The sequence below is a fragment of the Eupeodes corollae genome, chromosome 1, assembly GCF_945859685.1.
Source record: "Eupeodes corollae chromosome 1, idEupCoro1.1, whole genome shotgun sequence".
NCBI classification, from domain to species: Eukaryota; Metazoa; Arthropoda; class Insecta; order Diptera; family Syrphidae; genus Eupeodes; species Eupeodes corollae.
In genome coordinates this window covers 49628505-49644639 of record NC_079147.1, presented here as the reverse complement: position 1 = coordinate 49644639, position 16135 = coordinate 49628505, and the positions used below count along the sequence as shown (strand labels likewise).

Here is a 16135-nt window from a genome sequence, read left to right as displayed (position 1 = left end):
CGTCTGGTTAACCTCAACACAATACAACGCTGGCATCCTAAGAAACCCTCTGATTTTTTTTCCAACTGATAACACCTCCTATGGCCTTAACGAACCTCTGACCCGTATGCTTCTGTTGGTCAGTTCGAATCCAAACTCATTTCATTTCAACATTAGCCTTATAACCTTAAACTCCCTCATAGTTATAAATTTACATTAAAGTTAGTTGTTAATTTAAACTTATAGCTTTAATTCAGCTTAACAAATGGGGGTTAAGCCCGCGCTAAATTTAAAAATGTATCTCCTGAAAATATCAGCAAAGGTTCCAGAAAATTGTAGTGTTTTAAAACAGTTTGCAGTTTTTCAACTCCATAGTGATTTTTTAGCGTACAACAGAAATAAAAAGACGTCATTTTTGACAGCCTATTAAGTAAGGCTCGGTTTGCCCGTTGGGTCGCCGAATTGTTGTAATTCCTCAATAGTGCAACGTACGGAAACCCGATTCAATCATAGTTAAGAGGTTCCTAATATTAGTGGTGGTGTGAGCGTACTTTGTACTAAAACCGTGCCGAAGAATGAAAGGCTGGGGGATAAACCAGCTACTAACGAGCTCTTTCGGACGCTGTGGCAAGGTCCGTCATATTTCTGCCTTACCCCGGCAAGCGGCTTTGACGGGGCCGCCTTACTCGTGGGAAAAAAAAAATTAAAAAATCAAACATATTAATAGTTAAACAAAAAAATCGCGCCTGTGGTTGCCACTAGTAGCAGGAGTCTTTCTCCTTCTACTAGCCGCAACCTTTACTTGAAGGAATTACCCGTCAGTGGAACAGCTGTTATGCTCGGCTGTCCCAAGAGCGGCAATTCCTTCGATCTATATAGGGCTGCTGTCAATGGCTTGCCAGAAGTCTGGCTGGGTGCCAAGCTCGAGGCTGTTGCCAGGAAAAATATTCCTTGCTGGCCAAGAGCACGTATAATAGTCCCAGCACTACACAACTGCCCAGATATGATCATGAAATTGATCAAAGCAAGTAATTCAAACCTGCCTACGCACGGCTGGAAAGTCCCAAAGGTTGAGCAGGAGACAGTGGGTCACTATAGATCAGCTCTTGTGTTGATCAATAGTGAATCACTGGCTCCACTGGCCGCGACCAAAGGCGTGATTAGGTATGGTTTCGATGAAATCGTGATTCGCATCTACAAAAAAGACGAAGACTCGCTTAACACGCCCCCCACAGAAGCGCCTTTAGTGGAAGGAAAAGCTTCATTACCACCAATAATGGAAGTCGATGCAACAACACAAGTGGAACCATCGACCTCCACAGCCCCAAACAAGCCATCCGACGTGGAGGCTAAACCTACAGTCGACAGCAGTTCCGACATGGATACTGAAGACGCCACCTTAGGCATCACTCTGAGTGAGGAAGACCTACTTCATTCCTAGTCAGACGATGAAAACGCCGATAAAACAGGAGGTTTATCTGACTAAAAGAAGCAATGCTGCGATTAGTACAGATTAATCTCCATAACACCATCATAGCCACAAACAACCTGGTACTCTGATTGCATAGAAACAAGGAAGACATCGTCTTGATACAGGAGCCGTGGATCTCAAACTCCATCCTCAGAGGCCTTAGGACTACTGGCTATAAACTATTGTATGCATCGGAGAAAGGTGAACCAAGGTCATGCATGTTAGTAAAAAATGGCTTAAACGTATTTTTACTCCCTATTTACAGCTACAAGGACACCACCACCGCTGTCTTAACAACGGATAAAGCCACCTACTGGCTCATATCCTCTTATCTTGGCCACGACAGCCCAATTCCAGGAGACACCTTGAGGAAGGCAGTTGCGGACGCGCAATCGAAAAAAGTTGGTCTCCTAATTGGTTCGGACGCTAACGCCCATCACACGGTGAGGTAAGTCCTTATTTGATTACTCGCTAAGCACTAACCTACTCATAAGTAATAATGGTAATGAACCCACTTTTGTAACCAAGAATAGGAAAGAGGTACTTGATATTACACTTACTCCTCGATCCACAATCTGATTTCAAACTGACATGTCTCAAAATAGAATTCCTTCTCTGATCACAAATACATTCAGATTGAGCTCAAAGATGTGGCAAATACATCTACGAGTTTTCGCAAGCACCGTAATACTAACTGGGAGCGTTATAGGGAGGTACTAGCACACCTGCTTGATCACAATCTTCTTAAAAGCTCCTCCAGTAAAGATGAACTAGACCTTTCTGTAAATCATCTCACCGAAGCCTTTAATGGTTTGTTTTAGTTCATTACTCTCCCATGAGTAACCTCATTAGTGGTACCGCAATGGACCCTTGAGGTCTAGGTAAGTCAATGACATCTGGACAGCCACTTCAACCTAACCTAAGGCTCGGTTCACGAAGTAATCAATTTAGCTGTTTATTGGCTTCCAGGGCAAACAAATTATCCAAAAATGGATAACTTTCATATCCAAGCGAAACTGTAAGAATGATTTATATGCATCTAGAGAAAATTGATTAAAGGCAAACTTTGCAAGAAAACGCCTTTATGCACTTAATGGGAATTGACGAATATATGGCCGAATATTTTAAAGTAAAGAACAAATCACCTAATTCCACTAAAAATTAATTAATTTTTACTAGAATGCCTATCAGCCCATCTAATAAAGAAGAGCCGAACTCTTCCTCTCCAAATCCCCAGGCCTAGCTCAAAATACTACCTAAATACTACTACCTTTGCATCACTATAAAACATCCTTAAATTCTCCAAATATTTGGGTTTGTTCAGGAAGGTTCTGCAACCGAAAAATACACCTTAAATAAATAAATAAATTAGGTGGCGTAATAGTCTGCTTAGAACTAGGGCCTAGAAACTTAAAACCTTCAACCAATTATGTGTGCGTGTAATGTTGTAAAGAATAGAGGGGACCTACATTTTTAAGCCGAATACGAACGGCAAATTGGAGAATTTGTCAATTCCTAGCAAGAGGTAGTACCCGTGAAAAACTTAAGATGGCACAAGCAGGGATTGAACCCAATACCTCTAGCATGACAGTACAACGTGCTAACCAACATACCACGGGCACTACATTACTCTTTCTATATTCTGTCTATAATAAGCAAAATTATAGTCTGGGGAACACATTTGATCCACAGAAATCGGAGTGAAATGTTTTTACTAATATTGCTAAATTTCCAACAACCCAAACTTAGAGCCTCCTCTGTAAACTAACCCTATTAAAAAAGCTAGGAGGATATTGGGAGACTATTTATGAAAATATTTTAAACCATGACAATACCCATAACTATTTCCAATACAGCGAAACATTAAATGTTTAACCATTAAAATCTTAGGAAATACTTCAGTTGGTATTGAAAATTCAAAACTCGCAATTAAAAAAATGATTTTCTGTTCATCTTTTGGGTTTTCACACTTAAATTTAGTGACTTAAGATAAAAAAAAAAGAATTATAAACATTAATATTAAATGTCTGCCTGTCTGCATAATATTTTGCCTCAAAGGCCTTTTTAACATTAATGCGGTGCGATTATCCTCATCTTATCAAAAATTGAAAACTTCCCGTTTTTAAGGACATATTCAAAAACATAATATATTAAAAATCATTTGAGAACACAAGCAAAATAAAATTATGTGCATTCTTATGCTAATTTTAAGCCATGTGTATAATTTCTGATCCAAGTCTTTGTGGCTAATAATTCCCCATTGAATAAAAAAAAGTCCAAGAGTAACAATATCTCAAAGAAATCCCTCTTTATATACAAAGTCTGAAAATGTTCTTTTATAAATTCATACGAGTATACTAAAATGTTTATAATTTCTTTCAAGTGGGTACATTATTATTACTTTAAGGCGTACCTACTTTAAGCACTTTAAAAGTAACTTCAAGCTTCCACTCAGACAAATTTGTTCAAAAACGAACAAAATGTGTACCTATCTGTTCCTGAAAAAGTTTCAAATTATTTTCGTTTTAATTTTCATTTTTTTTTTGGTTTTAATTCCTCAATGACTTTTCAGATGTTTTTTTGTAGACGTTTAGATTACGAGTTTAATAACCCTGCTCTTCACATACGCCTCTCCAAAGTGACAAAGAAGTCCTCAGCCATTTGCACAAAATTAAAAAAAAATAAGAAGAAAACCTAAGAACCATTTAATTAATATAAAAGCCAATTTAAGCAGTTAAACCATTTGGTGGTGGGATTTTCAAAGAAGAAAAAATTATCCTCAATCTAATTTTGCTTCATCCAAAAGGCTCTCTCTGACTCTCTACACAAGACATACCCTTAGACGTCTAGTAAATGAAATTTCTTAGAGCAAGTCTACACAATAAGAATTGAAAAAGTAAAATAAAAAAAAAATAAAGAAAAAATTAAAACGATTGTTCAAAAAATGTCTTTGTCTTACTCATTGATAAAATCCTTTGATCCAACCAGCATCGACCCCACTGGCGCCGAGAGTCCTTTGCTCAGACAGAAGCACACCGAATCGATGTCTCTGGCGATGCGTTCCACTGTGGTGCCCATTGCCTCGGCTGCATTAAACACTCTAGCTCCATCCATGTGAAGAGCAATGTTGCCGTCACCACCGATACCGGTGCCATTGGTAGTGCCTCCGCCATTTCCTACATAGCATCCACCTCCGTTGCCTTTTGTTGAGCTTTTTTTACAAATATCCGCAAGTTGGTCCAGCCATTCCAGTGGCAGGACCCTGCCGCCGCACATGTTGTGGGTGTTCTCCACGATTACCAGCGATGTAATGGGCTCATGGCAGTCGTTGGAGCGGATTTTCCGTTTCAGTTCGTTCAGGCAGAACGTCCCATCTGGCTTATTTTTGATGGTAGCTAATTGCACACCGCCTATATGTGCAGCACCACCTGCGGAAAATGTCCCCATGGAAAAGAAAAATAAAAGTTTTTAAAAAAAGGAACAAGCAAGAGATTAGCTAGCATTGTGGACCTTTATAAGGGGTGTGTGTGTAATGTCGTGTTAAGCGGTACATGTACCTATTCTAAGGAAGCACTTATATTTTTCGAGGAGTGAGTGGAGTGGAGTGTGTTGGCAACGAATATACGAACAAGGACTGGTGGCAACAGGCGTGCGAAAAATAATTACAAGTACTTTGTAACAGCACAAGGCGAAGGGGTGGTGTAATGTAAGGGTGAGCAGTAACCATCCTGACGATGGGAGGGAGTTGGGGTGGTAAGTGCCTCAAAAGTACGAGTATTCACGGAGGGCTATTCTGAATGCACAGCTGTTATAGTAGGAGTATTGGGGGCTTCGCAGTAGAAAGCAGCGTGCAGTAATTGCTCTAATTTTTCTCTTGAAATAATCACGTCTAAAAGGTAAATTAGGCGATTTCGTTCGTGGAGTCGAGTCGAGTTGAATTCAAAAAATTTCACCATCACCATTACTCTTGATGCTTTTGCTATACGTAACGTAAGTACAGTATGTAGATATGTCCTGAATCCTGATGACGTTATATGTAGGAATAGAGTAGCCTTTTGTTCTACTTTGGCGCAATAGCAATTGGTGGTATGCTCGTACATCAGAGGGTAAAACGCGACAGGCTCTTGAGTTTGCTTCTGCCTGACTTATCTGAAGACGATCAAAGCAAGCCGAATGCAATAATTATATCCTGAGAAACAAAAAAAGGGGATTATAAAGCGAGTGGAGTAAAATTCACTGGATGTGATGGGAAGCGAATTCGATGTGAATTCAAAGGGATCGATGACTGTTTTACATTTTTGTAGGAATTTATTCATGGTTTTATTTTTGGGAAAGAATAAAATTTGTCGAAAAAATACAACAAGCGTTATTTTTTGATTTTACTGCCTGCGATGTCAGTAGGTAATCTTACAAACTTAATTCAGAGGCAGTTTGGAGAAATTTTCCAAATCTATATAAAATATTTAAAATTGTTTTCAATAAAATCCATCTTTTCCAACGCCCAAATTTAATGATTTTTTTTATTTCTTGGTTGTTTAATTTTGCCACGAATATTTTGAAAGTGTTTTGATTCATCAGAAACGACTCAGAAGTTTTAATAAAAATTTCAGAATTAAGTCGTTTTTCATAAAAAAAAAAAAAATATTACTGAACGTTAAAAAAATTAAAAACCTATTTTCGAGATAACAAATTTCGAAAAATAAAGTTAATTTTTTCTTATAAATCAAAACAATGACATTTTTTATCACCAAATATTATTAAGACAGAATAAGAGCTGGTACAGAAAAGTCATTGAAATAGGTTGATTCATTTTTGCAAAAAAAAATTAAGAACAAAATAACGATTTTATGGCCAACAAATTTGTAGCCTACCTATTTACAGTCTAAAAACTTGAAACCTTATATTTCAGTCAAGTGATCCAACAATTTGGAATATAGGACAGACTGACGGACGGAATTGGGGCTCCCACTATTTTCGACTTCTTTGCCATCATAATGTCATGTTTGATTAAACTTTCTAGTTAAAACTTTTTAAAGAGTGCAAAACTTGCCGTATAATTCCTAATTATGTCGCAAGTAATAAGGAAAGTCTTATGTGCCTAAGAAAACTAATCCACTCTCTGCCACTCCTATTTTAATTGAATTTAGTTTCTTAATCTGATTCAAGGCCTACTGCCACGCCCGATTTTTTTTTTTTTTTTGATTTTTTCTCAAAAATAACTGAAAAGTTACCAATGATGTTTTACTAATTTGTTTGAGGTGAACTAGTATAGGTTGTTGTATAACTGACATTCTGTGAATCTTTTTGTCTACTTGCAAATTTTCGTTGAACTCGTAAGTCTCTACATATTCTTAAAAAAAAAAACATGTTTAAACGATTCATCTTGACTTATTTCTGAATTTTAACAATTTATTTAAAAGAAAAATGTCAATACTCCTAAATTTAAAAAAAAATTTCGTTAAAGTGAGTTTTTTTTGGATTCTATAGAAAAATTGTTAATTTTTCCTCTTTTTTTCCTAGACTTTAAAAGGCCGTTTATTTTATAAGAATAAACTTGTTACATTGACTCCGTACAATTGCTTTTTAAATAATTTGTAAACTCACGAAAAGATTATACAACAATCAAATCGCATTTATATTTAAAGAAAAGCATATTTTTAAAGCCTTAAAAGATGCAAGAATCATTTGAAAAAATTATTTAAAACAAATTTTGAAATGTTACAGCATAAAAAAAAAAACAAATTGATGTGAATAAACTTATTAAAGCTACTTAAGTTTTCCAGTACAATTAAAGGGATTATTCAGCCATGGTTACTATCTCTACAACATAGCATAGAACCGTAATTAGTTCTGTTGCGTCGCAAACATTCTTTTGTAAAAAAAAAGAGGCTGAGATGCGACCCACACTGATAACTTCCCATTCTGTCTGTCTTGCTTGATAGGTTTTTTGGTTTTCGTGTTTTGTTAAAAAAGTTGTCAATTAAATTATTCTAAAAAATTTTATAATTAATAACAATATTTTGCATATGATGAAACTGCTTGATTTCAAACTCTATTTTTGTTAACGAGATATTATAGTCGTTAACTAATTTTTACCGATTTTGGTAGCATTTCTTAAAAGTTTTTATGTCTTATATAAATAAATACAATTTGGATGAATGAAATTTATTTGAAGTCAATACTTTCTATTGTTCACGTGATATCGAGAACCGAACATCATTTTTATTAAATGTTCTTACTGTTTTTTGTAGATTTAATTTTTTATAAAAAAAGGATTGTTGGATTTTTATCAAAAATTTACTGAATGTTGAAAAAAATATTTTATGTGAGATAAAATAAGTTTGAAACCAATATTTTTAATTTTTAAAAAGACATATAAGTCGAAAATCAATGTTTACGAACTTTTAGAAATGCTGTTTGTTTTTCATGTTTTGTTAAAAAAACTTTCAATTCGATTTAAAAAAAATGATCGCATGTTCAAAACAATATGTCTCATAAGATAAAATTAGATTTAAGCTAAAATCTCAAAGTTTTGAAAAATGTTACCTACTTTTGTTGATTTTTTTTTTAGGTTTTCTATTTTTTGTGACAAAAACTGTCAATTCGATTTTCTTAAAATGGTACTCAATTTTGAAAACAATATTAAAAAAAAAATAAAATTAGTTAAAAGCCACTGTCTTAGAGCTTTGGAAAGTTATTTGAGTCAAAAATAAATTTTTAATAACTTGTATTGATTTTTTTTTTAAGTTTTCATTTTGTATAAAAAAATCTGTAAATTCGATTTTTCTCAAAATTGTATCAAATGTTAAGAACGTTATTCTTTGCTGCACAAAATTGTTTTAGAGATAGATCATTTTTATTAATAAGATTTTCGAAATGACAAATTTATTTTCAGGTTTTTTTGATTTATAAAATGTTTGAAACATAAGAAAATATTTAATTTTATTATAATTCAAAAACATGCTTAATAGCTAAAGAAAGGAAGAAAATATAAGTGTTAGATTTGTGGGCAAGGTTTTCAAGTACCCATAAGATTTTTTTTCTTTTTGCGTATACCTCTTCCTGCTCGAATTAAAAAAAAAAGAGGTTAGAAGGCGACCCACACCCACACTTATAGCTTCCCATCCCATCTGTCGATTTGTCTTGCTTAAAAGTTTGTAGGTTTTTGTGTTGGGTTAAACAAGTTGTCAATTGAATTATTCTTAAACATGTAAAATTACCAACAACATTTTTCATATAGAGAAATAGTGCAGTTTTGAAAATCTAGTTTTGTTAAATAGATTTTTAGTCGATACACATTTTAAACAAATTTAGTGGTATTTCTTAATTTTTTACAAATTGGATGAATGAAATTATTTTGAGAGATATCAAGAACAGAACATCAATATTTACCAAATTTGTGTACAATTTCTTGTAGATTTTATTTTTTTATGAAAAAAACCGACTGTTGGATTCTTATTAAAAACTAAAGAGTATCGAAAACAATAGTTTTTGTGAAATAAATAAAGTTTGAAGACAATATTTTTAAATTTTGAAAGTAAATCTTGACCAAGTCTTAGTTTTTTTTTTAATGTTTTTATTAAAAAAAAAAACTGTCAACTAGATTTTTTTCAAAATTTTACTATATGTTGACAATATTATTTCTTATAAAATAAAATAAGTTAGAAGCCTTAATCTCAAATTTTTAAAAAGATATTTGTGTCGAAATTCAATTTTTTACCAACTTTTTTTTAATGTTTTCTAGGTTTTTATTTTTAATAGAAAAACAGTCAAATTGATTTTTCTCAAAATTTTAACAGATGTTAAAAACGTTATTCTTCGTATGGACAAATTTTTTTGGAGATAATATCATTTTTTATTCGTAAAATTTTCGAGGTGACAATTTTTTTTTCAGTTTTTTTGATTTATAAAAAAACGTTAACTGTTTTAAAATGCTATGGTATAGAAACCATCCACGCCATTTTCTTGAAAGCCCTTTCTGCGTCTACCTGTATTATTATTTTCATAACCAAATTCCTTCTGGTTTTAATTTTTAATTCGACAAATCGGACCGATTAAAATAACTTCCTATTATTTATATTTATATATTTAATGTCTTCATGCTAAAAAGAGTTAAGTCTTTTGTGCCCTAATTAATTTTGTGTGGTGTGGTTGCGATTGGACCTTTCTTCCTTCAAAACAACTATTAAAAGACTGTCACAGTCAATTCGGAGCATTATGTTCATTTTTTTTCCTGCTTTTGAGGAATACGACTTGGAGAATATGTATTTTGAACAAGACAGTACATACAACACAACTCTATCGAATTTGGCTTTATCAACTGGCCACCAATATCATGCGATACGATACCGCTAGACTTTGTTTTGTGAGGCTATTTGAAAGACCGTGTTTCTACAAATAAACCATTAACTCCCAAGCACTTTAAAACCAATATATGTCAAGTTATGGCTGAGATACCCAAAATTATGCCAAAAGAATCAATGCTTGCAACAATTCGCGTAGTAATCATTGTAATGAAATAGGTTTGTACAAATAATTTCAACGTTCAAACTTTATAATAAAAAAGAAATTATCATGAAAAAAATACTTTATATGTGTTTTATTTACGTTTACTTTTGAAACCGCAAAATGGATAACTCGTACTTTTCTTCAATTTCAAATTCAACATAATTTGTTTTATAAACTCTAGACTTGGTGCCAAACCTGTTTCGAAGTATTTTTAACTTCCCATAGGAAGTTATTGTAATGGGTCCGATTTGTCAAATTGAAAATTTTGACATTTCTCGACGTTTCAAGGTCCCTAGAGTCGAAATAAAAGATTTTTAGAAAGATGTCTGTGCGTGCGTGTGTACGTACGTTCGTACGTCCGTACGTTCGCGACGTTTTTTTCGTCGTCCATAGCTCAAGAACTAGAAGAGATATCGACTTCAAATAAATTTTGTTATACAGATAATAAGGCAGAAAGATGCAGAAAGGGCTCCCAAGAAAATTGCGTGGGTGGTTTTTTTTACCATAGCAGTTTAAAAAAAGGTGGAAATTTTGGTTAACCCTAAATATCTTACGAACCAAAAACGCTAGAGACTTGAATTATATTGAATTTTATATAATAAACTGTAACGTGATCTCAAAGAAGTATATTTTTTGAAAAAAATCTATCCAACGGTTTTTTTTCTAAATCAAAAAAACTGAAAAAAAAAAATTGTCACCTCCTAAATTTAACGACTAACATATGATTTCATCTCCGAAACAATTTTGAGCAACGGAGAATAATGTTTTTGAAATCTGATAAAATTTTGAGAAAAATCGAATTGACAGTTTTTTTTATAAAAAATAAAAATCTAAAAAAAACATTACTCTAAGTTGGTAAAAATTAAATATCGATTCAAATATCTTTTCTAAAACTTGAAATTTAGGCTTCAAGCTCATTTTATTTTTTAAGAAATATTGTTTTCAACATTCAGTAATTTTTTTAGAAAAATCGAATTGACAGTTTTCTTACAAAAAATAAAAACCTAAAAAAAATTAATAAAAGTTGGTAAAAATTGATTTTCGACTCAAATATCTTTTCAAAACTTTGAGATATTGGCTTAAATTTACTTTTATCTTTCAAAAAATATTGTTGTCAACATTCAGTAAAATTTTGAATAAAATCGAATTGACGGTTTTTTATAAAAAATTGAAAAACCGAACAAAAATTAACAAAAGTTGGTAAAAATTGAATATGGATTCAAATATCTTTTCAAAAACTTGAAAGTTAGACTTCAAACTTATTTTATCTTATAAGAAATATTGTTTTAAGCATTCTGAAAGATGTTGAGAAAAATCGAATTGACAGTTTTTTTTTACAAAAAATAAAAACCTTAAAAAAAATTTATAAAAGTTGGTAAAAATTGATTTTCGACTCAAATATCTTTTAAAAATTGTAGATATTGGCTTTTAACTACTTTTATCTTTCAAAAAATATTGTTATTAACATTTAGTAAAATTTTGAAAAAAATCGAATTGATAGTTTTTGTACAAAAAATTAAATACCTAAAAAAAATTTAACAAAAGTTGGTAAATATTGATTTTCGACTCAAATATCTTTTCAAAACTATAAAATATTGGATTCAAACTAATTTTATCTTATAGAAAATATTTTTTTCAACATTCGATAGAATTGTGAAGAAAATCGAATTGACGGTTTTTTTTACAAAAAATAAAACTCTAAAAAAAACAATACTAAAACTTGGTAAAAATTTACTTTCGACTCAAATAGCTTTTCAAAAATTAAAAATATTGGCTTCAAACTTATTTTATTTCACAGAAAATATTGTTTTCAATATTCAGTAATTTTTATATAAAAATCCAACAGTCGGTTTTTTCATAAAAAATAAAATCTACAAAAAATAGTACGCAAATTTGGTAAAAATTGATCCGAGTACATATAGACAAACTTTTAAGCAAGACAAATCGACAGACGGGATGGGAAGTTATCAGTGTGGGTCGCATCCCAGCCTCTTTTTCTTTTACTGAAAGTGGTGGCTTTTGTGTTTATTTTTCACACTTTTATATCAATTTTTAAGTTTTATCCTTTTTTGTTAAACTGAACAACCATTTGTAAGTCAATTCTAGAAGTGGCTTTTTTGAATATTTACATAAAATATTTCCACCCACAATTTTCAAAAAGTAAAATATGTGGTACCTATACATCTTCTATCTACGCTTAAACATTGTATTCAATTCAATTCATTCATAAATATACCTGTAGGGTTAGTATATTTTTTAAATCGTGTTCCTTTTTATCCTTATCCACAATATCCTTACCTTGTTCATAAAGGAATGTATGAGATAAATCACCGACAATTGCTTCCGTTCCCCGACGACTGCAATGCACCATTACTAGAAAGAGAAGAAACACACATACATAAATATATAGTATATTTTTATTTTTATAAATTTATATAACTTTTCTTTTTATTATTTTAAATTATGTGTTCTAGAATAAAGAAGAAGAAACATTCTTTAGGTAAGGGCTAGAGATTTTATTTTATTCTTTTGAACAAATATTTTAAGGACACACATTTCTGGTATATTATTTTTTTTGAATGGTATGGTAATACTTTTATCTGTAGTTTTCAGAATAAGACAGATATTTATTTATAAGAAAAATTGAATAATATTTGATATAGGTAGGCTAGGTATGTAAAGGTCCTTGGTGTAGGATTTCTTTTACCTTCTTAGCATTGTAACAGGAAAATTAGTTTTATCTTTTATTTTTATTTTTGTAATATTCCTACACAAAAGAAATTCCGGGAATTACATTACAAAATTCCGGATGGTGTTGTGATTCAAATAAGAAAATCGTATATTGAATTGACAAAGGTGATTTTATTTTATTTTTGAATTATAGATTTTTTTCTTTTCTTTTGAAATGAAATAAAAATCTGGACCATGCCGTGAGGAATGACTTCCAGATTTTTGTTTTGTATTTTTTGTCTTGAGGTTTATAAAGTCTCAGAAGTCTGACATATAATACATTTTAATCTTTCTTAGGGAAGGACACCATTCCAGACATATCAGCAAATTCTTGGAACTTTATTCAATCATTTGTTTTCAATGATGGGTTTCTACTCCCATAAATGTAAGTAGCTTTTATAATTTCTTGTATTTGCCCTGTCATCGTGGAAAATTTTTTAGCAGTAAAACCTTGACATACAAAGTAATTAAGGTGATACCTTACGTCTTAGCTGGTTTCTTCTTAACTTCAGTTATAATTATGATTTAAAATATCAAGAATTTAAAATATAGGAAATGTGTTCTTTCAATTTTTTGGTTGAATTTCAAACTGTTAGGTAATAATTTTTCAAAACCTTAAACATGTATAAAAATGTTCATCCGAATATTTATTTTGAGCTTTCTCGTCAAAAACTGGGTAAAATCGTTAAATTTTGTGTGTTCAAAAGATGATATTGATCTAAGATTAACTGATTCCGTGTTTTTTAAAAAAGTTCTAAGAAGTTTTAAAGTACATATTATTTAAAAAGTTTTCTTTAATAAGCAATTCTATTTTGTTGGTGACAAATATTTTTGATTTATAAAAGGAGATTGGATTTATTCCAAAACTACATTTGTTTTGAATCATATTACAGTACATAAAAAAAGAGACTGGGATGCGACCCACACTGATAACTTCCCATCCCAAGTTGTCAGTTGAATTATTCTTTAAAATCTTAAAATTTCCAACAATATTTTTCAAATAAAGAAAAAGTTTAGTTTGAAAATCTAATTTTTGTTAAATAGATTTTTAGTCGAAAACAAATTTTTACCAATTTTAGTAGTGTTTCTTAAATGTTTACAAATTGGATTAATGAAATTCATTTGAGAACCGAACATTAATTTTTAAAAAATTTGCGTAATATTTTATGTAGATTTTATTTTTGTATGAAAAAACGGACTGTTGGATTTTTATAAAAAAAACTTCTGAAGATCGAAAAGAATATTTTATTTAAAATGAATAGAGTTTGAAGACAATAGTTTTAATTTTTGAAAATCAATTTGAGTCGAAAGTAAATTTTTCCAAGTCTTAGGTTTCTTTTTATAGGTTTTTACGTTTTTGTAAAAAAACTATCATTTAGATTTTTTTTAAAATTTAACTGAATGTTGAAAACAGTATTTTTTAAAAGATAAACGAAGTTGATGTAAATTGTAGACATGTGCATTCAAGAACATTGTTGGGGGCAGCAAACGATAGAGGGGGGGAGATGTGTTTCCACCTCTTCTTATCCAGACGGCAGCGGAGGAATTCCCGAGATGGAATCAACGGTGGCGTCTACAGTTGCAGTAAGGTTGAACTACTTAGTGAACACCTTATAGGGCTTCTACGACTTATTCGAAATACTGGTCTATAAGGAGCGGTTTATCTGGCTCCCCATCCTTCGAGTTATGCTAAGAATCTGGACCTCGAGGTTGGGGGTTGTGCTGTCGGGGTGACTTCCTGGCCACGTAAAAACATCATAGTTACGAAGCATCAACAAGCCTCGGATACGGACGAATTTACGTCTGAAAACTTACGCGAACGAATTAAAGACAACTAGCTTTGGATATCCCGTTACAGACCACGTTCGGCCGAAGAATTAGCGGAGGCCCTAGACTGCTATAAAGCAGACATCACCGCCATCTGGAAACACGATGGGATAGGCCGGGCAAAAAGAGGATGAAAAACTGCGATATTTACTATAGTGACTGCTACCACGAAAACCAACAGCGCTTATTTGGATGCGGCTTCGTCATTCGAGCCAGACTTAGGCAAAAAGTCTTGAGCTATAGGTGCATCAATGAGCGCCTCATGACCATCCGCATCAAGGCTAAATTCAGTAATATTATAGTCTGATATGCGCGCACGCCCCCACAGTAGAGATGGATGACAACACCAAAGATATGTTCTTCGAGCTCTTAGTTAAAACATATGAGCAGTGAAATAATCGGAAAAAACAGTCTGCACGACAACACTTCCGACAACGGATTCAGGCTCATAGATTTTGATGCAGGGCGAAACATCATGGTAGCCAGTACGCGTTTTTCACACCTCAACATCCACAAAGGAACTTGGAGTTCTCCAGACCAATCTACCGTCAACCAGATTGACCATATTGCGATAGACACTAGACACGCTACCTGCATCATGGATATCCGAACTTTCCGAGGAGCCTCGGACCACTTCCTCGTTGTAGCCAAGGTAGCACTTGGAGTTTCCAGACCCAAGCAAAATAGGGAGATGCTGGGAGAAGGTTCAACGTCGAACGGCTACAATCGCAAGAGATCTCCAAATAATTCTCCGACCGAATTACAAATAACCTCTCTCCAACACAATGTATAGAAAACCAGTAGCAACATTGCCAAGATGTAATCAGGGAAGCCGACGCTGACATCCTGGGTTCCAAGCAACCACCAACAAGTGGCGCTGCATAAAAGGACGACAGCTACTCATGAGCTCTATGAGCAGAAGAGGAGAGAGGAACATCGACTTCTCAGAAGGGAAAAGAGGAGGCATGAGAATAATGCGGTCGAAGATGTTGAGGGGTTTAAAAGCAGGAATGGAGTTCGAAAGTTTTATGAGCAAGTGAAACGGAATTAAAAAGTTCTTAAACTTAGAACCAAAGGCTGCAAAGACAAAAGTGGAAACAAACTTAGAACCAAAGGCTGCAAAGACGAAAGTGGAAACATCGTATTGGAACCGCAGTCGATGCTGAGAATATTTAAGGATCACTTCTGCAGACTGTAGAACGGCGACGACGAACAGAATTCCGCTGTTAAGCAAGATGATCAATTCAACATAGACGACGAAAGCCAACAATCCCGTTCTCCCGGCATAGACCAAGTAAAGATTGCCATATCTAAGTTGAAGGCTAATAAAGCCACTGAAGCGGATGGCTTGAATGCCGAGCTCTTTAAAGCAGCTTGAGATAAGTTGGTAAGGAGCATGTACCAACTTATTTGTAAAAAAATGGTCTTAAGAAAGCGTGCCCGATGAATGGAACCTCAGTATTGTTTGCTTAACCCTGAAAAAAGAAGACCCTCTAAACTGCACCAACTATAACTAACTATCAGTCTACTTAACATCACCTATAAAATCTTCTCTGCAGAAATATGTGAACATCTAAAGCCCATCGTCAACAACCTGATAGGTCCTTATCAGTGTGGTTT

The 16135-nt window shown here is 33.0% G+C and overlaps 2 protein-coding genes across 3 annotated transcripts in view; one reads left to right on the top strand and one right to left on the bottom strand.

The window, feature by feature from the left end:
• The window catches only part of LOC129939228 (uncharacterized), a 39543-nt gene that overhangs the window by 5582 nt on the left and 17826 nt on the right, over positions 1 to 16135 (bottom strand). For both annotated transcript variants that reach the window (XM_056047167.1, XM_056047168.1), the window contains exons 3-4: positions 12257 to 12331; positions 4410 to 4878 (exon numbers count right to left, since the gene is read on the bottom strand). In XM_056047167.1, the coding sequence (XP_055903142.1) occupies positions 4410 to 4878; positions 12257 to 12331 (544 nt within the window). The remainder of the gene's footprint in view (positions 1 to 4409; positions 4879 to 12256; positions 12332 to 16135) is intronic.
• On the top strand, positions 777 to 1634 carry LOC129939229 (uncharacterized). Its single transcript, XM_056047169.1, has one exon. The coding sequence runs from the start codon at positions 815 to 817 to the stop codon at positions 1418 to 1420; it is 606 nt and encodes a 201-aa protein (XP_055903144.1). The 5' UTR covers positions 777 to 814; the 3' UTR covers positions 1421 to 1634.